A 27,599-nucleotide genomic window follows, 5' to 3' on the forward strand; every position below is an offset into this window, starting at 1 on the left:
GTCGTTAGCCAGTGTGATGTCTTACTTTTTTCATTTTATTGTGTGATTTTGTTAAACTGTTGCAAAATGTCTGCTACTGCTCTTGAATGTGCCCTCATACTGGCACCAGTGCACCAGGTGAAGCAAATCTTAATAAATGACTGATGGCCTGCCTTTGTGCCAGTTCTCCCCAGTCAAACAAAGAACTCAGTTGTGTCGTCTCTTAATATGTGTACCCGGTATTCCAGCTCTTTATGATGGCTGCGCCAACAGGTTATGGGCCCAGGAAAGAGATTGGAAGCCGATGGAATCGTTTATGTTTTGATGGAGACGAGAAAAACTACGAGTTATGGGAAACTAAGTTCCTAGGCCAACTATGTTTGCTCGGACTAAAGAAAACCATCCTCCATGAGCCAGATGAGGGTGAGGATGGTGCAGAAGGAGATGCCGAGAAAAACGAAAAAGCGTATGCTGAGTTAATCCAGCTGTTGGACGACAAGAGTTTGTCTCTTGTGATGAGGGATGCGGCTGATGATGGTAGGAGAGCGCTCCAGATACTGAGGGACCACTACGCTGGCAAGGGAAAGCCCCGTGTGATAAATCTGTATACTGAACTTACATCCCTCCAAAAGGCTGTCAATGAGAGCGTTACAGATTAAATCATACGGGCAGAGACTGCAATTACCGCACTGAGGAATGCGGGAGAGACTTTAAGTGATGATCTGCTGATCGCAATGATATTAAAGGGCTTGCCAGATGTGTTTAAGCCATTTTCCATTCATGTGACCCAGAGTGATGAGAAATTGACCTTCGCTGAGTTCAAGACAAAGTTGCGGAGCTATGAAAGCACCGAAAAGTTCAGGACCGCGTCCACAGAGGAGGACAGTGTCATGAGAGTAAGATGAAGATCTGGCGGGGACCTGAGACTGACCTGCTACAGCTGTGGCCAGAAGGGCCATAAAGCAATAGAGTGTCCTGCTGCGGGCCAGCGCAGTGGACAGAGACAATGGTGCAGTTTTTACAAGAGCTCCACGCACAAAGATGTGAACTACAGACGGAGGAGGAGAGACAAGGTCAAGCAGGCGGTGGATGAGGAGGGCCACACGTTTGCATTCAAGGTGGGCCAGGTGGATGGAGACCCTGTCAGCAGACCACAGAAGAGAGGGCTTATGGTCGACACGGGGGCCACATCCCACATCGTGACAGACATCACAAAGTTCAAGGACTTTGATGAGAACTTCAAGTCGCAAAAGCACATCCTGGAGTTGGCGGATGGTGTGAGGACCAGCGGTGTCGCACTGAAGAGGGGTGCGGCCAAGGTTCGTTTGATTGACAGGAGAGGATGCGCAGTGGACACGATGTTGATGGGGGCATTATATGTCCCATCATATCCCCAGGACATTTTTTCTGTCAAGGCAGCAACCGCCCAAGGAGCGACTGTCATCTTCAAGGAGGGACAGAACGAGCTCATCCATAAAGACGGTATGGCATTTGGGATTCAAGTGTATGATAGGCTGTATTATTTAAACACTGCTGAGCCTATAGATGAACGTAATGGAGAAGATGGATGTCATGGATGCTATGATTTGCAAACATGGCACAAAATTTTGGGACACTGTAATTATGATGATGTGTTGAAGTTGGAAAGTGTCACAGAAGGGATGAAAATTAAAGGTAAATCTGATAAGTCGAACCTGAAATGTGAGGTCTGTGTGCAAGGGAAATTTGCTCAGAGCAGGAACAGAGAACCAGATGAAAGAGCAACTGTACCACTTGCACTTGTACATACAGATTTGGCTGGCCCTATAGCACCAGCAGCAAAAGATGGGTTCAGGTACTCTTTGGCATTCACTGATGACTATTCAGGTGCAATTTTTGTATATTTTTTGAAAGCCAAGAGTGACACAGTCAGAGCTACAGAAAAGTTTATTGCTGATGTTGCACCTTATGGGAGAATCAAATGTATTAGATCTGATAATGGCACTGAGTTTACGTCAAAGGAGTTTCAGTCACTAATCAGTAAAAATGCCATTAGACATGAGACCTCAGCCCCTTATTCTCCCCATCAAAATGGGACAGCTGAGAGAAACTGGAGAACATTGTTTGAAATGGCAAGATGTATGTTGATTGAGAGTAATCTGCCAAAAGAACTCTGGACATATGCAGTTCAGACTGCTGCAGCTGTCCGCAATAGATGTTACAACAAGCGAACAGGACAGACTCCATACTACATGCTGACAGGGAAAGTGCCTGATCTGTCAAGAATGAAATGTTTTGGGTCAGTATGTTATGCATACAAATAAAACAAAAAGAAGCTTGACTCACAATCTGAAAGGGGGATCTTTGTTGGTTACGACAAGAATAGTCCTGCATATCTAATCTTCTACCCAGAAACAGGGAGAGTACTCAAAAACAGGTTGGTAAAGTTTATCAGCAAATGTGTGAATGAGTGTCAGACTCAGACAGACCAGGATAGGAGTGAATACATCCTGTATAGGGAGAGGGGTGAAACCACTTTTCCAAAAAATGATGTAGTGAAACCAATCACACAGGAAATTAAAGCTGAGATTTGTGACACAGACACCACTACAGGTGAGGGTGAGAGTGTTAAAAATGCCCGATATCCAAAGAGGGAGAGGAGACCACCTAAGTACTATAATGATTATGAATGCAAGATAAAATGTGATGTTGATGATGATGATGATGATGATGATGATGATGATGATGGTGATGACGATGGTCAAGGGTTAACTGTTGACTATTGTTACCGGGTTATGTCAGATGCACCGCGAACTCTGAAGGAAGCCATGAGCTCACCAAAATCACATTTGTGGGTTAAAGCTATGAAAGATGAAATGGACTCTCTGAAAGAAAATGAGACATTTACCCTAACCACTTTGCCAGAAGGTAAACATGCAGTGGGGGGAAGATGGGTTTATACTGTAAAAGAAAATCCGGATGAGACAAAAACATACAAAGCCAGGTATGTAGCAAAGGGTTATAGTCAAGTTGCAGGGATTGATTATAATGAAACCTTTTCTCCAACTGCTAGCATGACATCTGTGCGCAGTCTGATGCAGCTTGCAGTGCAGCATGGCTTAGAACTGCACCAGATGGATGTTAAAACTGCATACCTGCATGCTCCTATTGATTGTGAAGTGTACATGGAGCAGCCGGAGAGTTTTGAAGTTAAGGCAAAGGCAAGTGAGAAACTGGTCTGTAAACTTAATAGATCATTGTATGGTCTGAAGCAGTCGGGACGAAATTGGAACAAAATGCTTCATGATTTTCTATGTGAAAATGGTTACAGTCAAAACCCAGCTGACCATTGTGTTTATAGTAGACAGACTGCGAATAAGAGGGTAATATTGTTAATCTGGGTTGATGACCTTATCATTGCTGCTAATGACAATCAAACTGTGAAAAATGTAAAAGAAATGTTGGGAGCAAAATTTAAAATGAAAGACCTTGGTGAACTCAAACATTTCTTGGGTATTGATTTTGTGCAAAGAGGAGGTGAAATAAAAATGAGTCAAAAAAGGTACATTACAAAGATTTTGGAGAGGTTTGAAATGATCGACTGTAAACCTAGATTTACTCCATGTGAAAACAAACTGAAGTTTGACAATGAGGGTCAACCTGTTGACCAAAAGAAGTATCGTGAGGTTGTTGGCAGTTTGCTTTATGTCATGATATGTACAAGACCAGATCTAAGTTGGATTGTAGGCAAACCTGTCTGAACCAAAAGAACAACACTGGGTAACAGCAAAACACGTGTTGAGATATTTGAAGGGAACTGTAAATCAGGAATTGTGTTTCAAAAGAGGTGATGTAAATCTTAAACTTGTGGCATATAGTGATGCAGATTGGGCAGAAGACCAGAACGACAGGAAAAGTACAACTGGGTACTGTTTTAGTTTGTCTGAGACAGGGCCTGTTATTTCCTGGAAGTCAAGGAAACAGCCCACAGTTGCTTTATCCACATGTGAGGCAGAGTACATGGCCCTGGCAGCGACAACTCAGGAAAGCATGTATCTAGTACAGTTGTTAAATGGGATGGACAGTGATTGTGAATATGCACCAGTGACAGTTTTTGAGGACAATCAGGGTGCTATTGCTTTGTCGAAAAACCCTGTACTGCGTCAGAGATGTAAACATGTGGACATCAAATTCCACTTTGTTCGATCTGCTCTTAGTGATGGGAAAATCTGCATTGAATATTGCCCAACCGCTGACATGGTGGCGGATGTGTTAACTAAACCTGTAACAAGAGTCAGGATGGATAAGTTTGTGTGTTTTATGTTTGGGATAAAGTGAAATGTATGTCATGGTAGATCTTGCTGTCAGTATCAGAACAAGTGGGGGTGTTAAACTGTTGCAAAATGTCTGCTACTGCTCTTGAATGTGCCCTCATACTGGCACCAGTGCACCAGGTGAAGCAAATCTTAATAAATGACTGATGGCCTGCCTTTGTGCCAGTTCTCCCCAGTCAAACAAAGAACTCAGTTGTGTCGTCTCTTAATATGTGTACCCGGTATTCCAGCTCTTTATGATGGCTGCGCCAACAGATTTGTTTCTTATAATCGATCACAAGTACTCATTGCTATCTGTTGTATGTTCTACTGCCAAAGTTGTTCCCAGATTACAATTGCTGTAATTGCAAGCTGCTTCATGACAACAAACTCTCGTATGATATTGTTGTGAATGAGAGACCCCTGCTGGCAGATGCGACAAACTTTGTGTTGAAAAACCTGAAAATAAATAGATTCATTAATCAGTCTCAGACGAGATATGACTTAGGCCCTGCCCTGACAGCTTCTTCATCTGCACTGATGGGTGGTGTGCAAAAATAAACACCACTGCAAACACATAAAATGTGGTGACACTGTGATGAGTCTGCACTTAGACAGGGGCAAACCAGAGAAAAGTCATGAGGTTATTTTTAGACATCAGTCTCCTCTCTTTTATGTTGTTCTGCTTTTCCTCGGCTGTATCCACCTTGTATTACCCTTCCTCTTGTCAGTTACAGGGAAAGTTTAACCTTAATGGGATGCACAAAACTGGAGATGTGATTCTAGGTGGACTTTTCAGACTTCACTTCTATCCTGTTTATGCTGATATATCTTTTACCTCAGAGCCACAACAGCCTAGCTGCTATGGGTAAGCTGCCTGAATATTGTTATTAACGTGGAATAATAACATTATATCTGACATGTGTGAAGCATTTAACTATTATTTGATGTTGATGCTGACCTCATTGTTTGCAGTATCTGAGGTTGTGGAACATGTGTAGTTTTGTACAGTTGCTGTATGACGTATTTTTACACATGTTATGCTGTTAGTTTTGATGTTATAGGATTCAGACAGGCTCAGACCATGGCCTTTGCTATTGATGAGATCAACAGAAACTCCAACCTGCTGCCGAATGTGACTCTGGGATACAGTCTGTATGATAACTGTGTTCAAGTAGGGGTTGGAATTGGTGTAGGACTGTCCTTACTCGGTGGTAAAGAAGAGCAAGTTACACTAGAGGAGAGATGTGTAGGAACTCCTCCACTCCTAGGAGTTGTGGGTGATTCTTACTCCACAGGTACTATTGCCATATCCTCAGTCTTAGGTTTGTACAGAGTGCCTCTGGTAAGTTTGTATGTCTTTCAACATCATCATTGTGATTTAATTTCATATATAATGAAGGTGTGAACATTTAGATATGAACAAAATAAAAATAAAATCTGCAAACAAATTTTTTGTCACATGGTCTTGTTTTGCAGGTGAGTTATTTTGCCACATGTTCCTGCCTGAGTGACAGACAAAAGTTTCCATCTTTTTTTAGGACGATCCCAAGTGATATTTTTCAGGTGAAAGTCTATTAACAACATCAAAATACATACAATAAATTGTGTGTATATACTTGTATATAACCCTTACCCCCTTTATTTCATGTATAATAATGTTCATGTCATGTATGAAGTTAATACAAAAGCCACTTATCACAATGTCCGATGTTGCTTAAATATTCCATGGAGTAGAAAGCAGTACAAAATGTCATAGCTTCAATGGTTAAAAAGAGCAACAAAACCAGCCAAAACACACAGAAAAAAATGTAATGTATTGAGAGCAGGTGAAACGTTCTATATAATGGATGAAGAGAGTCATGAATATACAACACTTAAAGATGGTGATTAAACACAGAGCTTTGATTAACCTGTTTTCATCAAGGATTTCTAGTGAAAGATGATTCCAGCCTGTGCACTAATCCCTCTGCTCTGTGTCCACATAGGTGAATGCTATGATTCAGATCCTAAAACACTTTGGTTGGACTTGGGCAGGTCTGCTCATCAGTGATGATGCATATGGAGTCAACGCAGCTCGATCCTTTCACTCTGATCTGGGTCCAACTGCTGGAGGTTGTCTGGCTTACACAGAGATTTTGCCTCGTTATGATCCCATTGAAATTAGGAGAATAGTGGATGTGATGAGGAAATCTACAGCTCGGGTGGTGATTGTGTTTTCACCTGAGAATCGCATGGTTAGCCTCATGAAAGAGGTAAGTGTTGATATATAATTTCGTATATAGCAACTGTACTCAAATGTTATTTTTCTAAAATCATATTTTATTGTGTCAAATAAATGTATGTAATGAAGTTACACCTCTGATTTGTTCAAGGTTCTACACAGAGCATATTAGAGTTTAACTGCTCACTAGGACAAGTTATGCATGTCTCTGCTCATTTTTCTGTGTGACACACTTGCAGAAAATTGTTTTCTTTGTCTACCCAAATGCAGAGTTGCAGCTCTTGCTTCTTGTTTTGCATCAGAGAACAAATGTCATTCCTATTGCTACCACAAGGTGGCACTATAAGACCACACCAAATTACAGAAATTTAAGGCAACAACAATGAATCCAGTGATATCAGTTTTAACCATAGCATAATAATGATGATAATAATAATAATAGCCTCACAACTAGATCTGGATCCTGCAGCTTATGAGTCAAATGCAAGATGAGGGCACAGAGAGAGAGGACAGGGAGGAAAGGTGCAAACTAGGGGGGAGGACAAAAAAAGTCATGTCAAAAAATAAAGTCATATTCATACCCTGCGTGTAAGGGAGTTAGAATGTGAGTGCTCAGTGCACCACACCTATAGCACTACAACTAAGAGATGGTTCAGGTTTCCCTGAGCTAGATCTAACTATAAGACATAGATCTAGCTTTATCAAAAAGGAAGGTTTTGAGTCTAACTTGACACGTCATCTAAAGGGACAATGTGGTCAGAAGGTTTTTCTCTAAGGTATTTAGGGCCGAGTATAATGCCCCAAGTTTTGAAGGTAGAAAGTGACAGGTCATCCAGGACTTGAGCTTTAGATGACAGATAATGTTATAACATTATCTGTAGAATTCTGTACATTGCATACGTGGAAGATTACACTTCCACATATGCAATGTACAGTTGGTGAAACAGAATGTGACAGGCCTGCAGTGGATTGCCAGTGAAGGCTGGTCATCAGCTGCTGTGCTCCAGACCCCCCACATCATGCCGTACCTAGCTGGAACACTGGGGATCGCCATCCGTCGAGGAGAAATACCAGGGCTCAGAGACTTCCTGTTACAAATAAGTCCTGACTTGCATCACAACAACAGTGATGGAAATAGCCTGGTGAGAATTAAATGTTTCAATCTGAAATGAGACCACCAACAATGAAGTAGTGTAATTATTTAAAAAAAAGATGAAGAACAAAATTTGGACATTCTCTTGACCCAGGTGAATGAGTTTTGGGAACACACATTTCAGTGTAGATTTGCACCACCTCCATCAGGTTGGGTGGAAGCTGGAGGAGAATTATGCACTGGACAGGAAGCTGAAGATAATGTGGAGAATGAATTGGTGGATGTTTCAAACCTCAGACCCGAGTATAATGTGTATAAAGCTGTGTACGCTCTGGCATATGCTCTTGATGACATGCTGCAGTGTGAGCCAGGGAGAGGACCTTTCAGCAACAACACCTGTACTCATTTACAAAGACTGGAGCCATGGCAGGTGAGGTCAGCTTACGCTCAACTCTTGAGTTTATGTTCAAAAATGAACTCAACTGTAGTGAACCTTTTCGTTATGTAGTCATTTTCAATTTTCCTTTTTCATTTTGTCCCTAATCTGGATTTTCATAGATTATGCATTACTTTGGAAAAGTCAACTTCACCACATCATTTGGTGATCAAGTGTCATTTGATGAAAATGGTGATCCCTTACCAATATATGACATCATGAACTGGGTGTGGCTCCCTGATGGAAGAACAATAGTTCAGAGTGTGGGTGAGTTCAAGAGGTCAGCCTTCAAAGGTGAAGTAGTCACACTGGATGAACACAAAATCTTCTGGAACTTTGAATCCAAACAGGTTATTTCTTACTTTTTTAGACAATCATCTGTGTTTCTTACTCATCATAGATTAGATTAAAAGATACTGACCTTTCTCCACACAGCCTCCTCGGTCAGTGTGCAGTGAGAGCTGTCTTCCAGGTACCCGCATGGCCAGAAAGAAGGGGGAACCTGACTGTTGTTTTGACTGTGTCCCTTGTTCTGAGGGAAAGATCAGCAATATGACTGGTGAGTGTAAAGTTTTAAATACCACAGTTCAGAGATGTTGTATAAACATGTATCTCATCACTTTCTCTCTTTTCTCAGACTCCATGGAGTGCACCAGTTGTCAGGAGGATTTCTGGTCCAGCCCCCAGCGTGATCACTGTGTTCCTAAGAGAACAGAGTTCCTCTCCTACCATGAGCCTCTGGGTATCTTCTTGACAACCACCTCACTGTTGGGCACATTTATCTGTGTTGTTGTTCTGGGCATCTTCATTCATCATCACAGAACACCTATAGTTCGTGCCAACAATTCAGAACTCAGTTTTCTTCTCTTAGTTTCACTCAAATTGTGTTTCTTGTGTTCATTGCTCTTCATTGGACGACCCAGATCATGGACTTGCCAACTAAGACATGCAGCATTTGGCATCAGTTTTGTGCTTTGTGTCTCATGTATCCTGGTGAAAACCATGGTGGTTCTGGCTGTGTTCAGGGCCTCCAAACCAGGAGGTGAGTCCAGTCTGAAGTGGTTTGGTGCTGTGCAGCAGAGAGGGACAGTTCTGGTTCTGACCTCTGTTCAAGCGGCAATCTGCACTGTCTGGCTTGTCTCAGCTTCACCAGCGCCTTATAAAAACACTCAGTATCACAGTGACAAGATAGTTTATGAGTGTGTAGTTGGGTCCACAGTTGGTTTTGCAGTTTTACTTGGTTATATTGGTTTACTGGCTGTCCTCAGTTGTTTGTTAGCTTTTCTAGCAAGGAATCTTCCAGACAGTTTCAATGAGGCCAAACTCATCACTTTCAGCATGTTGATCTTCTGTGCAGTGTGGGTAGCCTTTGTCCCTGCTTACATCAGTTCACCAGGCAAATATGCAGATGCAGTAGAGGTATTTGCCATCCTGGCCTCCAGTTTTGGCCTCTTGGTGGCACTGTTTGGACCCAAATGCTACATAATCCTCTTGAGACCAGAGAGAAACACAAAGAAAGCCATCATGGGTCGAGGCACGAAGCCATAAAAAAGCAAAATACAGGATTGATCATTTTTTGTAATCACATTATCCAGGTATATAATAATATGTTAATGATGAAATTCATATAATGGGAAGGAAGTTGACTACATAACATAGTTTTGTACATCTTAAATAAGAAATATAATTTATCAACACATTATGCTTCATTCTGCCTTTTTTGCAATGGGAATATGGACCACATTGAAGCTGAAATAGACCCCCTATGTGTGCATATATGTTAAGGTAGTTTGTCATCAAGGTCATTGTAACTTTAAGACCAATGTTATCAGGGAAAGGACAGAGGGTGACAATAATCCTACCAATAACAATACCCTCACAACTAGATCTGAATCTTGCAACCCTGGAGTCACAGGTTCCTGCAGAGCATGGGTCATTTGGCAGGGTGGAGCTCGATTAGCCAATGTTTGTCATAGTCTTGATTGCACTGATTGTTGGCACCAGTTTTCACTAAGACAACCAATAAGCTACTTTGAGGAAATGATGATGTCCCAACTCTCGCTTGCGCTGGCATTCACTGTCTCATTTTTGTTGTTGTCATCCTCCTCTTGCGTTTTGAGATTGTTTGGTCTGTTTGCTTTACGATTCATCATTTACTTTCCTTTATTTCCTTCCTTTCATCTGGCTTGGTTTATTCTTTTTATGTGACTGTATTAACTGTAATGTAAACTCACTAGAATAAAGCTTTATTCAACATCTCTGTTTTTGGTGTAACAGTGTTGCAACGGCACCACCTGCCAGGCCTGTTATATATATAAATATATATATATACGATATATTTAACTGAAATGTCTTATCCAAACAACCAATGATTTATCAAGGAAAATCATGAACATTTACAGCAGTGCCCAAACTTTTGCATACCCCTTTATTTCCATCATCTGTTTTTGTTGTTTATGAAAACAAATATACTATATCAGGAAGGATCAAAAATAGACACATATTTCTTATATCAAATCAAACTGCCTTGCTGCCGCAGACACTAATGAAATACATTGAAGTGGCTCTGTGGTGTAGTGTGGATGGATCAGTCTGTTCCTGAATGAGCTGATGATGTGCTAATAAGTCTCAGCTCGTTGCTAAATCATTAGCATCAGAGTCATACACAAAGCTGTGTCATTCACACATGATTCAAGCAAATCAGCGAGTTTCTAGCTGGTTCATAACAATGCACACATAACGTTCTGAAATGCACTGTGGATTATTAAAAGAAAAAACGTCCCTGTATGTGACTGAACACTTACGTTACGTAAAGTAACCACGTTCATGAAATCTCACCATAAGGAGACAGAGAGGTGCTGGCGTCATGTCATCATCTCAGACAACTACTGTATCTGTCCCGCTCTCTTTCGTTTGTTGTTTTTGTGACGGTGAAGTCTGCTAACACGTTAGCATAAAGATCGCTGGCTTAAAATGCTAACGAGTCCACTCACCGAGCAGAAGTGAGATCTGTTTCTGTCTCTGTCTTTGTTAAGAAGTACAGCCACAGTTTAGTTATTGTCTGGTTCTCCTTGCCTTCCTTTGGTCAACAAAGCTTTGATGACGACTGCTTTGATGACAATCACGCTTTAATTTCACACTGCACACGCTCAATAACTCCCCCCCTCCCTCTCTCTCTCTCTGTGTGCATATTAATTACCCATGTGTATTCTCCGTGACCGTCAGCTGAAAAAACAACAAAAGCTCTGGAATGTGAGATTGCCACACCCAAATTAGGAATGATTCACAGCAATCAAACAACCTTAATTCAAATACAAAGTTTATGGTTTTAATACTGTGATTTGAAGCATGTAGTGGCTTCTTACAAACTTCAAGTTGAACAAATTTGAAAAAAACTAAAAACCCTCATTTTGAAGTGGCGGCAATCCGTAGCTCTTGGGTGAAGCAGAGGTGTCCGTAGCTCTCAAAAGGCTCCTCCAGTTTGTGCCCGGGGCAAGTCCCCCAACCGCCCCCCGGCTGGTTTATTGAATCCCCTATCCATTCCTCGACGGACGTCCCTGGTCCCACATAGCCGTGGACTTCATCACCGGTCTTCCCCCCTCTCAGAACTACACTACAGTCCTGACCGGTCCTGACTGGTCTTCATAAGCTGTCCACTTTATCCCCCTCACCAAACCCCTTGGTGACCTCCTCGTCAACCATGTCCGTCTCAAGCTCCCCCGGTCTCCCAAAGTCCACCCCACCTTCCACGTCTCCCTGCTCAAATGACGATCAACATGTCACACAGGATGTCGTTGACCAGGTTCTGAAATACAGCGGGGGCGTTGGTCAGGCTGCAGTGCATGACCTGTGTTACAGAAATTTTGTATTAGTGTTAAATAAATGTAAAAGTATGACCTGTAGTGACCTTGCCAATTTTGGCACCCAACGTGGGGCTCCAATATCTGTCCCTCTCTCCACAACGGTGGACCTGAAGACCTTGCAAGGCAGAGAAAATAAACATTTATCCAGAAAAGACGTCCACCTCGGGGCTCTTAAAGCTGCATTTGGACAGGGAGGCCAGGTTCCTTGAAGAGTGGGACAGTGACGGGGGCCAACCAGAGAAGGGAGACTGACCAGCCAGGGATTCAAACAATCAAAAAGGTAAGAGTTTGAGTTTGAGTTGGAGTTTATTTAAAGCAGGGACAATACATATTAATGAACATATACATGTAAATATGCAAGGTTATAGCCAAACTGCTAATGTCCATCTTTAGTCCCTTTGGCAGGTTGGTGTCATCAACATAGGATAGTTAAATCAATTAAAACAATAGTAACAACAAATAGAACAGTTAGCCTTCATGGCTAGTATGAGTAGGGGAAATAATTACAGAGAGAGAAAAAACAAAATTAGACAACGAATAAAAAAAAAGAAAAGAAAAAACAATGAAGAGTTTAGTGGATCATGAAACACATGTGCACCACACAATATAAATGTTTAGGCAGGGTTGTGGTAACAGTGCTGTTCTTCCAATAGCCAGACTTTGAGATGTTTGGTAAAAGAGGTCAGAGTCGGGAGTTCACGTATTGTGTGTGGTATTGAATTCCAGGTGTGAGAAGCACGAACAGAAAACGTGGTTTGACTAAAGGCACTCTTTCTAAAAGGAACTACACAGTCACCTCTAGAGCCAGCTCTTGTTGATCTTTTTTTAACAAATTCTTGTAATGGAGGAGGTGCTTTGCCATGGAAGATTTTGTAAATCAAGGTAGCATCTGTGAGTTTAACAGTGTTGTCCCAGCTTAAGCGCTCATGTTTTTTTAATATCTGACAGTGATGCTGCGTTTTTGGTTTTTTATCTAGTACTTTCAGAGCTTGTTTATAAACTGTTTCAATCGGTTTTAGTGTTGTGTTTTTGTAGTTTGTGACACGTCCAGGTACTGTGTATGTCTTCAGAAAACACATTTTACCAAAAACTTAAAAAAAGCATATGGACTGACAAACTGAAAACAATAGAAGCATTTGCTGAAACTTTCACTTAGAGTTGTGGCTGGTAAATATAAATTAGGAACCCTTCCAGATGCTCTGATGTAGTTAAAGAGAAGTTCCAAGTGGTACTGGCTGAATCTGTAGGTCAGGAGATATAGCTGTCTTTCAAGCAGCACAGAAACCATCGACATCAACGTGTCAATGTTTATATTGAAGCCAAGGACAGAGAGGAACCTTTGCCAGCTTCCATCTTCAAAGTGAGCAAGTACACCCTGGTAGTGATGGGACAAATGAACTGAGGCATTGAGGCTTGTCTCGAGTAAAAGTGGGCGTGTCGAATGAAGCCGCGCTTCGAGGCCTGTATCGCTTCCGGAAAATGACGTAACCGATGACAAACGAGGCCTCGGTTTGGACAGATCACGTCATTGGTTCGTTCACCGTATCACTTCCCAATAAAACGCTTCAAACCTCGAGGCACGCTGTGGGTGTTGTAGGCGTTTATGGTGAGAAGAGTTGGAGAGAGTAAGTGAGAGTTAGAGAGAGTTGGAGACAGTTGGAGAGAGTTAGCGAGAGTTGGAGAGAGTTAGTGAGAGTTGGAGAGAGTTAGTGAGAGTTGGAGAGAGTTGGAGAGAGTTTGTCAGAATAAGAGTAGCAGTAGCAGGAGAGTAGGAGAAGTAGAAGGAGTAGTGTAGATCATTTCCCCCACTGTAGGGCTTTGATGTGAGATATATATTTTTCTTTCCTTTTACACTGGTTTGTGTTTGTTTGTGTGTATGTCAGTTATTATGTTTGTAAATGTCACTCCTGAGTATATATAATATATATACTCAGGAGTGACATTTACACATATTATGTGCACCTTCTGTCACTTTCTTCAGTCACATACACTCTACTTTGACTCATGTATGTAAAGACGTCACTGGGAAGCCACAGTTTGACAGCAGTGTTGTGTTACTCATTCTTAAAGATAACATGTTTAAGTGAAATATGTACAACTGTTTTGTGTACCATTAATAAAATGAGTTGAAAAAATAAACACTGGTGTTGGGGAATGATTTATTCATGTGATGGTGCATGTATATGTTAAGCGTGATTTTACTACAAAGCACTGTAGGAGCATTAACATTCCTGCCAGTTCCATTTTTGTTTGTTTTGCCACAAATTCCTTTTCACAAAGATGGAGCCAGCAAGAAAGAGGAAGTCCTCACCTGTATGGGAGTATTTTGAGTTGACTGATCATAATAAGGTTTGTATGTGTAATGATATACATAAAATAGTGAATATTGTATACTCGCTATACACTGAACTATCAGTCCTAATATGTATGACTTCCTTAAAGGTGAGGTGCTTGCTGTGTGATAAACAGCTAACATACAGCAACAACACTTCCTCCATGCTTCGCCATTACAGAGCACTGCATGAGCATGCCCAGCCTGCCAACAGGCCGGATACAAGCCAAAGTACCATCAGATATGTTTTTGCATGTTGTCAAAATCTCGTGTTCAGCTCCTACAACACACCAGCATCACTGTTAATTGATAACTGTTACAGGTTCCAGAAAAGCAATGGTGGATGAGGCTGTGGTCAACATGATCATCAAGGACTCCCAGCCGTTCTCCGTTGTGGAGGATGTGGGCTTCAGGGAGCTCATGCACCTAATGGATCCCAACTATATTCTCCCCAGTAGAAAGGTGTGTGAACAGAGCCAATGTGGTCATTTTTATGTTGGTCATCATAACAGCTCTTCTTTTCACCCTCAGGCTCTGAAAGCAATGGTGGATATAAAATATCAGGAGGCCAAGGAGAAGGCCAGAGAGCAGGTCCAGAAGGCTGTGGCTGTCAGTCTCACGTCTGACATGTGGACGTCCATCAATATGGACGCCTACCTGGCAGTGACGTGCCATTTCATTGACGATGAAGACCAGCTCTGCACTACTCTGCTTGGGGTGCAACATTTTCCAAAGGCCCATACAGCAGAAAACCTTGCAGCGGGGCATGTACAGCTCATGGAGGAGTGGGGCATCAGAGATAAGGTGAAGTGTCTTGTCACTGATGGCGCATCAAACATGAACGCTTGTGTGAGACAGCTAAATGTGAGGCATGCAATATGCATTGCTCACACAATAAACCTTATTGTTCGCAAGTCCTTCGATGATGTGGAAGGACTAAATGAATTAAGGCAGAAATGTAGGAGGTTGGTGACCCTCTTCCGCACAAGCACTACTGCGAAAGAGCGACTGGTCCAAGTGCAGGAGCAGATGGGAAGGCAGCCCTACAAAATGATAATAGAGGTAGACACGCGTTGGAACAGCACATTCCTTATGTTGCAGCGGCTGTATGAGCTAAGAGAGCCAGTGGGGGTAGCCCTGGCCTCACTGAAAACAGACATTACCCCCCTTACAGCAGCTGAGTATGACTCTGTGAACAACACTCTGAGTGTACTCGCCCCATTCCACCAAGCAACAGTTGAGGTTTCTGCTGAGAAGAGGGTATCCTCCTCAAAAGTGATACCTCTCATGAAGATGTTGCATCATGCAATAACAAACAAGATGCACACAATGAATGCATCCACCATTGCGAGGCAGCTGGGGGACAACCTTGTTCGACGTCTGAGGGACCACATGAGTTCTTTGGAGTCAGCAGGTGGCCTGACAATGCCAACTTTATTGGATCCAAGATTTAAAAAATTAGGATTCGAAAATGCAACCAGGAGACAAGAAGCAGTGAACCGGCTGAAAAATGAGTGTGCAAATGTAATAAGGCATGAAGCCTCATCTGCCCCCCCAGACCAGCTGCAAAACACTCGCATGGCTCAATCTGGTGGCAATAGTAAGTAACCCCATCTGTATCCTTGATTATGACAGTGGTATTGTGCATGACACCCCACCCCCCTTTTTTGTTATTAGGTGAACTTTGGCGGCTGTTGGATGACGCCATAAACAGCAGCGGGAGCAGCTCAAGTGTGGTGGCAGATGCCGTGATTGAAGTGGATCGTTACTTGGCAGAGATGAATATTTCAAGGGATGAGGATCCACTCGTATATTGGCATGGACATAAAGCCATGTATCCACACCTTCACAAACTGGCAGTAACCTGGTTATGTTCGCCAGCGTCTTCAGTGCCATGTGAGAGGGTTTTTTCGAAGGCTGGAGAAGTGTTGTCTAAAAAAAGGAACCGCCTGAATCCAAAAACATTGGAAAAACTAGTGTTTTTGAATAAAAATACAAACTCTTGAAATGTTGTCATTGGTATTTTAATTAAGAACAGAGCTCCATGTCTGTGTTGTTGTCCACATACTTACACATGATCATACTATAGAAATATCCATTGTTTATTGTTTCTGCACACATAAGTAAATCATACATTTCAGCTCAAGTCGTGGTACAATGGCATTGACTGTAATTTAATTTGTCCAGCAGATGGCAGTATTCACTGTTTCATTGAGGCCTCGATGAGTGAACCTTTTGGTGAAGCAATGGGCTGGAAAGCCTCAGTGATTCACGGGGCTTCATTTGCCCATCACTACACCCTGGCTTTTGTCAAGATGTCCCTGGTGCTTGTCCAATTCATAGAACCAAGGGGGGCTTTGAAGCCTTTGGTTCTGGGATTGTGACTGTTCCAGATGTCAAACAGCTTGTTTGTTATCAATAAACAAATATCTAAATTAAATGTAAGCACTGAAATCATCACTATTAATTAGTGTCAACAGGTATGAGATAGTAAACACCACAGTATGAGGCATAGTTTGATTTCTCTCCATTTCTTCTGTGGCTATGGTTTTTAAAGATGCATTGCTGTATTGCTTTAAACCTGTCAATCTGAGATGTGACAATAAGGGTGCTTCTCAGGTAAGTAAGAGGTAGGTATAAACAGTTTTATCCAAGTTTTTGCATATTGATGAATTTGAGGATGGAGGATGCGTCATGATTAGACGCATGTTTTGATTATGGTTTTGTTTTCTCCTCCATGTTTCATGTCTTGTCTTCCTGTTTTATTTTGTGATCACTCACCCCTGTCTCTGTTCCAGGTTCCTGTTCGCCCTGCCCCCTTCTCGTCTATGTCCACCTGCTTCCTGATTGTTCCTGCGCACCTGCATGCACTTGTCCATTAATCAGCCCTGCTCTTAAACCCCCTCTGTGTCTTGTCTCGTTGCCAGTTCGTTTGCAGCCTTGTCTCACGTTCCAGTGCTTTTTCCCACGATCCTTGCCATAGTTTTTGTCTTCCCATGTTTCGACCATTGCCTGCCTGTTTTGTCCGACCTTGTCTTCTGCCTAGCGATTCTGATACCTCTGCCTGTTTGGACTGAACTCCTGTGTTTTTTGACCTGAATTGAATAAACGTTTTTGTACCTGCCTGAACCTTGAGTCTCCGCGATTGTGTTCTATCCTGGGTCGTCACAACTTCGTTTCTGACAAAGATAAAGAATTAATCCTGGTGGCATTCACATTTTAACAACCACCCTCGTTTTGAGGGTGCTGACCAACAGATCAACCACAAAGGGGGGGTGGGTGTTAAACGGATAGTTTGAATTTTGGACATAAGACCTGTTTTCCAACTCAGCCGGTGTGATGGAGACGTTTTCAAGAAATTTCATTCAGTTCTTCTCGTTGCCGAGTTCTGTTATTATTATTATTATTATTATTATTATTATTATTATTATTATTTCTAAAAAATAGTATTTGTGCTCACCTCTAAGTGCGTCATATGACGCGTAACGTGTCATATTAAGTACTTGGAGGTGGCGCATAACGTTGGGATTTGAACTAACACTAGCTCTGCACTTTTTCGACTCACCCATAGGGGGACGGACTTCCCAGAATGGACGAGACTTCATTCCCAGAATTACAGCTACTTTGTTTACTGATGACAACTGTATCATTTATATTGTGTAAGAGTACAAATTAAAATAAACAAGGAGCCAAATCTAAAAGCATGTCTAACACAATATGCAAACAAAAAATAAATTATGAAACGTGTAGAGTGGTGTCAGAATCTGATGTGGGACAGCTGGAGGGGTCACAGTGACGAAGTGCAGAGCTGGATGCTGTGAAGAGTTTCTCCAAGACTTGATTAAACCATGCTTCAACTGTAAAGGACAAGGAATACAATCACAGATAAAATATGAACGAAGATTTTCAATGGATGAGTGACTTTTTTGTCAATAAGTAAATAAATAAATAAAGTGGATCATCACAAAGGCTTTTTAGTCCCAGTCCGTCCCTGGTTTCATCTGTGTTAATTCAGTCAGGATGAGTTTCCATTACGTGTGCCAACAGCCTTTGATCTGACGTCAGAGGCGACGGGACAATCGAAATAGATGATATATCTATAGCTGATTCAGATAGTTACATTAAATAGTGATTGTTGTGATTATTTATTGCATTTAAATGTGCCTGGAACTGGAAGGGTTAGGGGTAACCTGCCTGTGAGGTTTTGGTGACATTCGTGCACTGTGCCCCCTGCGCTTCGCCGTGCACCGAGAGTAGACCAGGTTAGAGCTGGACCCTTTAAGGTAAATCAGGGTTCCCCGTTCCTCCGGTCTTAACCGGGTAACATAGGTACGACCCCTCCTTGAACCACAAACTACACACCAAGGTAAGCCCATACCAGTACAAACACGCATTTCTCCTATGGATATCTCTATTTAATTTATTCAGATATACCAAATAAGAAATGAATGTGCGTCATCTGTGAACGCGTAGTTGAACATGCTCTGGAAATACTTAATTTCCTGATTTACAAATATAATATAACTATAAATAACCGCAGCCATGTGTGCACACCACTGTGCCAGTTAAGACCTACCTTTCAAATGTGCTAAATATGGCGCAAAAATAATCACCACAATCCGTTTCAGGTTTGATAAATCACTTTGCGCGTGCTAAAATAACATATTTACATTTTCTCCTCCCATCACACGCAAAATACGCAAGCCTGGCACACCTAAACGTGTAGTGAGGGTCTGTTGGGAACGTCTGGCGGAGTCACCTGTCAGAGAGAGTTTCACCCACCTTCAGTAGAATTTCGACCACGTCCCGAGGGAGGCAGGAGACATTTAGTCCGAATGGGCCATGTTTCATGCCTCCATTGTCGAGGCAGCTGACTGGAGCTGTGGCCGCAAGGTGGTTGGTGCCTGTCGCGGCGGCAACCCCCGAACCAGTTGGTGGACACCGGCGTTAAGGGATGCCGTCAAGCTGAAGAAGGAGTCCTACCGGGCCTTTTTGGCTTGTAGGACTCCAGGGGCAGCTGATGGGTACCAGCAGGCCAAGCACAGCGCGGCAAAAAGGCAAAAACTTAGGCGTGGGGGCAATTTGGTGAGGCCATGGAGGTTCTGGTCGGCGACTCAGGAGGGGGAAGCAGTGCAACCTCAACACTGTGTACAGTGGGGATGGGGTGCTGCTGACCTCGACTGGGGACGTTGAAAAACCGATATAAACCAATATTACAATAATAGGTTAATATCCGATATTATTGTTGGGCTGATACTGTTGGAGAAAGGAAATATATGGCACTAGAAGTTGTGATGTCTTTTGTTTTTTTCATTTGATCGTGTGATTTGTTTTTATTATAATCGATCACAACTACTCATTGCTATCTGTTGTGTGTTCTGCTGCCGAAGCTGTAATCAAATTACAATCGCGATCATTGTAAGCTGCTTTATGACTCAAACTAATCTCTGCACTGATGGGTGGTGTGCAAAAATAAACAACACTGCAAACACATAAAATGTGGTGATATTGTCATGAGCCTGCACTTAGACGGGGGCGAACCAGAGAAAAGTCATGAGGTTATTTTTAGACACCAGTCTCATGTTGTTAATGATGTTCTGCTTTACCTCTGCTGTGTCCTCCTTGTATTACCCTTCCTCTTGTCAGTTACAGGGACAGTTTAACCTAAATGGGATGCATAAAACTGGAGATGTGATTCTTGGTGGACTTTTCAGACTTCACTTCTATCCTGTTTATGCTGATATATCTTTTACCTCAGTGCCACAACAGCCTACCTGCTATGGGTAAGCTACCTGAATATTGTTATTAATGTAGAATAACATTATAGCTGACTTGTGTGAAGCATTTAACTTTTATTTGATGTTGATGCTTATCTCATTGTTTGTCGTATCTGGATTTGTGGAACGTGTACTTTTCTACAGTTACTGTATGATTTTTACATTTATGTTGTGTTAGTTTTAATATTATAGGATTCAGACAGGCTCAGACCATGGCCTTTGCTATTGATGAGATCAACAGAAACTCCAACCTGCTGCCGAATGTGACTCTGGGATACAGTCTGTATGATAACTGTGTTCAAGTAGCGGTTGGAATTGGTGTAGGACTGTCCTTACTCGGTGGTCAAGAAGAGCAAGTTACATTAGAGGAGAGATGTGTAGGAACTCCTCCACTTCTTGGAGTTGTGGGTGATTCTTACTCCACAGGCTCTATTGCCATATCCTCAGTCTTAAGTTTGTACAGAGTGCCTCTGGTAAGTTTGTATGTCTTTCAACATCAGTATTGTGATTTAATTTCATATTTAATCAAGCAATTAACTAATTAAAAATACAAATCTGCAAACTAATTTTTTGGCACATGGTTTTGCAGGTGAGTTATTTTTCCACATGTTCCTGCCTGAGTGACAGACAAAAGTTTCCATCTTTTTTTAGGACGATCCCAAGTGATATTTTTCAGGTGAGAATCTATTTACCTATTCTATCTATTTATCAAAATATATAAAATAAATTGTGTGTGTACATACTTGTATATAACACTAACCCCTGTATTTGTTGTATAATATAATAATATCGCTTAAATATTCCATGGAGTAGAAAGCAGTACAGAATGTCACAGCTTCAGGGGTTATAAAGAGCAACAAAACCAGCAAGGACAAACAAAAAAACAAAAAAACTGTATGTATTGCTGCCACGTGTGAAGACTTTATCTTTGCCCTGATGAGAGCAGGTGAAACGTTCTATTTAGTGGATGAAGAGAGTTGTGAATGCATATACAACACTTAAAGATGGTGATTAAACACAGAACTTTGATGAACCTGTTTTCATCAAGGATTTCTAGTGAAAGATGATTCCAGCCTGTGCACTAATCCCTCTGCTCTGTGTCCACATAGGTGAATGCTATGATTCAGATCCTAAAACACTTTGGTTGGACTTGGGCAGGTCTGCTCATCAGTGATGATGCATATGGAGTCAACGCAGCTCGATCCTTTCACTCTGATCTGGGTCCAACTGCTGGAGGTTGTCTGGCTTACACAGAGATTTTGCCTCGTTATGATCCCATTGAAATAAGGAGAATAGTGGATGTGATGAGGAAATCTACAGCTCGGGTGGTGATTGTGTTTTCACCTGAGAATCGCATGGTTAGCCTCATGAAAGAGGTTGGTGTTGATATATCATTTTGTATAGTAAGTGTACTCAAATGTTATTTTTCCAAAATCATATTATTTTGTGTCAAATAAATGTATATAATGATTTGTTCAAGGTTCTGCTCAGAGCATATTAGATTTTAAGGTTTCCCTGAGCTAGATCGAACTATAAGCTTTATCAAAAAGGAAGGTTTTGAGTCTAACTTGTCACGTCATCTAAAGGGACAATGTGGTCAGAAGGTTTTTCTCTAAGGTAGTGACAGGTCATCCAGGACTTGAGCTGTGGAGGGACAAAGGTCAGCCTTTTTGTCTGAAGTCAGGTCCTTCTCTTTGTAGAAGCCATATGCTTGTGTATGACATTATCTGTAGAAACTAGATTACACTTCCACATAATATGTGGAAGTGTAATCTACATTGCATATTATGCAATGCACAGTTGGTGAAACAGAATGTGACAGGCCTGCAGTGGATTGCCAGTGAAGGCTGGTCATCAGGTGCTGTGCTCCAGACCCCCCACATCATGCCGTACCTGGCTGGAACACTGGGGATTGCCATCCGTCGAGGAGAAATACCAGGGCTCAGAGACTTCCTGTTACAAATAAGTCCTGACTTACATCACAACAACACTGATGCAAATAGCCTGGTGAGAATTCAATGTTTAAATCTGAAATGAGATGAACAACAATGAAATAGTGTAATCATTTAAAAAAAATGAAAATTAAAAAAAATTGGACATTCTCTTCACCCAGGTGAATGAGTTTTGGGAACACACATTTCAGTGTAGATTTGCACCACCTCCAGCAGGTTGGGTGGAAGCTGGAGGAGAATTATGCACTGGACAGGAAGCTGAAGAGAATGTGGAGAATGAATTGGTGGATGTTTCAAACCTCAGACCAGAGTATAATGTGTATAAGGCTGTGTACGCTCTGGCGTATGCTCTTGATGGCATGCTGCAGTGTGAGCCAGGGAGAGGACCTTTCAGCAACAACACCTGTGCTCATTTACAAAGACTGGAGCCATGGCAGGTGAGGTCAGTTTACGCTCAACTCTTGAGTTTATGTTCATGAAGTCAACTGTAGTAAACCTTTTCGTTATGTAGTAATTTTCAATTTTCCTTTTTCATTTTGTCCCTAATCTGGATTTTCATAGATTATGCATTATTTGGAAAAAGTAAACTTCACCACATCATTTGGTGATCAAGTGTCATTTGATGAAAATGGTGATGCCTTACCAATATATGACATCATGAACTGGGTGTGGCTCCCTGATGGAAGAACAATAGTTCAGAGTGTGGGTGAGTTTAAGAGGTCCGCCTTCAAAGGTGAAATAGTCACACTGGATGAAGACAAAATCTTCTGGAACTTTGAATCCAAACAGGTTATTTCTTACTTTTTTAGTTTTTTATCTGTTTTTCTTACTCATCATAGATTAGATCAATAGATACTGATTTTTCTCCACACAGCCTCGTCGGTCAGTGTGCAGTGAGAGCTGTCCTCCAGGTACCCGCATGGCCAGAAAGAAGGGGGAACCTGTGTGTTGTTTTGACTGTGTCCCTTGTTCTGAGGGAAAGATCAGCAATACAACTGGTGAGTGTAAAGTTTTAAACACCACAATCCAGAGATGTTGTATAAACATGTATCTCATAACCTTCCCTCTTTTCTCAGACTCCATGGAGTGCACCAGTTGTCAGGAAGATTTCTGGTCCAGCCCCCAGCGTGACCACTGTGTTCCTAAGAAAACAGAGTTCCTCTCCTACCATGAGCCTCTGGGTATCTGCTTGACAACTATATCACTGTTGGGCACATTTATCTGTGTTGTTGTTCTGGGTATCTTCATCCATCATCACAGCACACCTATAGTTCGTGCCAACAATTCAGAACTCAGTTTTCTTCTCTTGGTTTCACTCAAATTGTGTTTCTTGTGTTCATTGCTCTTCATTGGACGACCCAGATCATGGACTTGTCAACTAAGACATGCAGCATTTGGCATCAGCTTTGTGCTCTGTGTCTCATGTATCCTGGTGAAAACCATGGTGGTTCTGGCTGTGTTCAGGGCCTCAAAACCAGGAGGTGAGTCCAGTCTGAAGTGGTTTGGTGCTGTGCAGCAGAGAGGGACAGTTCTGGTTCTAACCTCTGTTCAAGCGGCAATCTGCACTGTCTGGCTTGTCTCTGCTTCACCAGCGCCTCATAAAAACACCCAGTATCACAGTGACAAGATAGTTTATGAGTGTGTAGTTGGGTCCACCATTGGTTTTGCATTTTTACTTGGTTATATTGGTTTACTGGCTGTCCTCAGTTGTTTGTTAGCTTTTCTAGCAAGGAATCTTCCAGATAGTTTCAATGAGGCCAAACTTATCACTTTCAGCATGTTGATCTTCTGTGCAGTGTGGGTGGCTTTTGTCCCTGCTTACATCAGCTCACCAGGCAAATATGCAGATGCAGTAGAGGTATTTGCCATCCTGGCCTCCAGTTTTGGCCTCTTGGTGGCACTGTTTGGACCCAAATGTTACATAATCCTGTTGAGACCAGAAAGAAACACAAAGAAAGTCATCATGAGTCGTGGCACGAAGCCATAAAAAAAGCAAAATACAGCATTGATAATTTTTTTGTAACAAAATTATCCAGGTATAGAATAATATGTTAATGATGATATGTATATAATGGGAAGGAGGCTGACTACATAACATAGTTTTGTACATCTAAAATAAGAAATCTAATTTATCAACACATTTTTTTTACTTTTTTGCAAAGGGAATATGGAGCACATTAAAGCTGAAATAGACCCCCTATTGACTTTTATGTGTGCATATGATATCTGTTAAGTTAGTTTGTCATCAAGGTCATTGTATCTTTGAGACCAATTTTGTAAGAAAAGGACAGAGGGTGGCAATAATCCTACCAATAACAATACCCCATGCAACTAGATCTGAATCTTGCAGCCCTGGAGTCACAGGTTCCTGCAGAGCATGGATCATTTGGAAGGGTGGAGCTAGATAAGCCAATGTTTCGTTTGCAAGTAAATCTTCGCGTTCCCTAAATACTCGCTCACGTCAGATTGCACCATTTGCAAGGTGTTCATTGTTCATAAGTGTGTCTCTGATGTGCGCATCACTCTGATGACTGCTTGTTTTCACATTATTAACAGTTTCCCAGCATCACCACTAAGTGTCGCCAAAGGAACAATAGCTGTAGAAACGGGCGTACGCCAGCCATGAAGTTGGCGTGGGCACCGAACATTTCCACGGTCATTTCACGTTTCATACATCTGAACGTGAGCGTGGAAGATGACGTACGCCACGTTTTTGTGCATACGCAACCTTTGTACGAGGCCCCTGGAGTCACAGGTTCCTGCAGAGCATGGATCATTTGGAATGGTGGAGCTAGATAAGCCAATGTTTGTCATGGTCTTGATTGCACCGATCATTGGCACCAGTTTTCATGTAGACAACCAATAAGCTACTTTGGGAAAATCATGATGTCATAGTCCCATCTCTCACCTGCACTGGCATTCACTGTCTCATTTTTGTTGTCATCCTCCTCTTGTGTTTGGAGATTGTTTGGTCTGTTTGCTTTACGATAAATTATATACTTTTTTTATTTCCTTCCTTTCATCTGGCTTGGCTTATTCTGTTTATGTGACTGTATTAATTGTAATGTAAACTCACTAGAATAAAGCTTTATTCAACATCTCTGTTTTTGGTGTAACAGTGTTGCAGCGCCACCACCCGCCAGGCCTGATGTGTGTATATATATATATATATATATGTGTGTGTATATATATGTATATATATATGTTTATATATATACATATATATATATACATATATATATATATATATATATATATATATATATATATATATATACATATATATATATATATATATATATATACATATATATATATGTTTCCATGTAGATAGGGCCTAAGTTGTTATGATCCTATTAAGGACTGGTTTAAATGTTATTTGGACCCAAAAATGCAGAGTAGACAGTAGTGTAATCATAAACAATATTAATTAAACATAACAAGGGATGGTATGAGGCTAAGAGGGGAGTTAGCATGGGAGTTTGGGGAGGACGCCCATGCAGCTGAGCCGGGAAGGGCTAGAGCTCGGGGCGAGAGTCAGTGCTTGGGAGGAGGTCCAGAATGGAACGAACTCACTGCTTGTAGAGAACACAGGGATAAGTTCCAGGTGCTGAGTGAAGGGGTGGCAATCCGTAGCTCCTTGACATCGAGGAATCGATAGGGGATTCAATAAACCAGCGGGGGGGCGGTTGGAGGAATTGTCCCGGGCACAAACGGGACAGGCAGAGACAAATGTTGTGACGGACTGTGACATGGAGTGCCACCAGAAGCGATGTTCGAGGAACTGGAGAGTTCGTGCAGTTCCGGGGTGGTAGGCCAGTTTGGAGGAGTGTCCCCACTGCAGAACCTCAGAGTGGACGGGCTCGGGCACAAAAAGTTGGTTGGGGTCAGGCTCTGCCTGTTGAGCCCTCCGGACTCCTCCACTGGCCAGGAGGCCGCTCCAACAATGCAGGTCGGGGGGGACGACTGGTTCGGGCTCAGAACTGGGTGAGTCAGAGGGGAACTGGCGGGACAGGGCGTCAGGCTTGACATTGCGGGAGCCGGGGCGAAAGGTGAGGGAGAAGAGGAACCTTCCCAGGAACAAGGCCCACCGGGCCTGCTGTGAGTTGAGTTTTGTGGTCGGTCCATATGATGAAGGGCTGTGAGGACCCCTCCAGCCAGTGCCTCTACTCCTGTAGACCCAAAATGACAGCCAACAGCTTGTGGTTCCCCACGTAATCATTGGCTTCTGCAGGTGAAAGGCGGTGGCTGAATAAAGCACAGGGGTGGATTTTCTGGTCGGAGGCGCTCCGTTGGGAGAGCACCGAGTGTCCACCTCAATGGCGAACTGGAGATTTGGGTCCGGATGAGACAGGATAGGAGTAGTGGTGAATAGTTCCTTGAGCTGCCTCTCCTGTCCAGTGAAAACTCTTCAAGGGGGAGGTGAGTCTGGTAAGGGCCTCCACCACCTTGCTGTAATTGCGACTGAATCTTCTGTAGAAGTTGGCGAAGCCCAGGAATCGCTGGAGCTGCTTACGGGTGATAGGGGTGGGCCAGTCCTATACGGCGTTGATTTAAGCTGGGTCCGGAGAGAGCTGGCCTCGCTCCATGATGAACCCCAGGAAGGGAACGGAGGAGGCGTGGAAGGCACATTTCTCTGCTTTTTTAAAATCTTTTATTTATTTATTTATTTTCCAGAAGTCATTGGAGGACCAGGCGTACATGCTAGACATGTTCCTCTTTCGTCTCGGAAGAAATGAGGATGTCGTCCAAGTAGACAAAGAGGAACTTTTTTTTTTACTTTTTTGCAAAGGGAATATGGAGCACATTAAAGCTGAAATAGACCCCCTATTGACTTTTATGTGTGCATATGATATCTGTTAAGTTAGTTTGTCATCAAGGTCATTGTATCTTTGAGACCAATTTTGTAAGAAAAGGACAGAGGGTGGCAATAATCCTACCAATAACAATACCCCATGCAACTAGATCTGAATCTTGCAGCCCTGGAGTCACAGGTTCCTGCAGAGCATGGATCATTTGGAAGGGTGGAGCTAGATAAGCCAATGTTTCGTTTGCAAGTAAATCTTCGCGTTCCCTAAATACTCGCTCACGTCAGATTGCACCATTTTTAAAATCTTTTATTTATTTATTTATTTTCCAGAAGTCATTGGAGGACCAGGCGTACATGCTAGACATGTTCCTCTTTCGTCTCGGAAGAAATGAGGATGTCGTCCAAGTAGACAAAGAGGAACAAAAAATTTTGAAAAGTTGATTTAGCATAATATGGGACCTTTAACTGAACAGAGCACCGCCCCCTCAATTTTGTCATGGTGGCCACTCTTGGTACTGCAACAAAAAATACAAAAACTGCCTTCAAAAGTGTCCACAGGACACCTCAAGACATGGACATAGGCTTTTATAGATCTTTATATTCTATATTTTTAATTCATGGAGTTTCTTATTGGTAAAACATTCCCAAAGGCCATAAAAAGAGCCACAGCTGTGTACGGGCACACCAGTGTGGTCATGTTGTGACAGCCAGGCCGTCCACACCCTGGTAGCCGCTCTCGCAGCGCGCTGTCCGGCGCTGATTTGTTGATACGCCCCGGTGTCGCTACTACAAATGTATCTGCCCTCACCTGGCATGGGGAGTTGGAGAATGTGCAACGGCA

General features: G+C 42.3%; 2 protein-coding genes across 2 annotated transcripts; both read left to right on the plus strand.

Annotated features, from left to right (window-relative positions):
• Window positions 1-66: 66 nt before the first annotated feature.
• LOC310941858 (vomeronasal type-2 receptor 1-like) lies at window positions 67-9,572 on the plus strand (the record flags this gene model as incomplete). Its single annotated transcript, XM_083907106.1, has 14 exons — window positions 67-117; window positions 228-572; window positions 771-875; window positions 969-1,298; window positions 1,395-1,461; window positions 4,890-5,139; window positions 5,322-5,616; window positions 5,751-5,837; window positions 6,260-6,526; window positions 7,431-7,637; window positions 7,743-8,018; window positions 8,147-8,374; window positions 8,460-8,583; window positions 8,662-9,572. 14 exons carry the CDS (start codon window positions 67-69, stop codon window positions 9,570-9,572), a joined length of 3,543 nt encoding a protein of 1,180 aa, XP_083763232.1.
• A 9,489-nt stretch (window positions 9,573-19,061) lies between these two features.
• LOC310941860 (extracellular calcium-sensing receptor-like) lies at window positions 19,062-23,935 on the plus strand (the record flags this gene model as incomplete). The annotated part of the gene is made up of 6 exons (XM_083907108.1): window positions 19,062-19,304; window positions 19,978-20,002; window positions 20,189-20,298; window positions 21,797-22,003; window positions 22,823-22,946; window positions 23,025-23,935. 6 exons carry the CDS (start codon window positions 19,062-19,064, stop codon window positions 23,933-23,935), a joined length of 1,620 nt encoding a protein of 539 aa, XP_083763234.1.
• Window positions 23,936-27,599: the final 3,664 nt, after the last annotated feature.

Source organism: Microchirus variegatus (genome assembly GCF_963457635.1).
Source record: "Microchirus variegatus genome assembly, chromosome: 20".
NCBI classification, from domain to species: Eukaryota; Metazoa; Chordata; class Actinopteri; order Pleuronectiformes; family Soleidae; genus Microchirus; species Microchirus variegatus.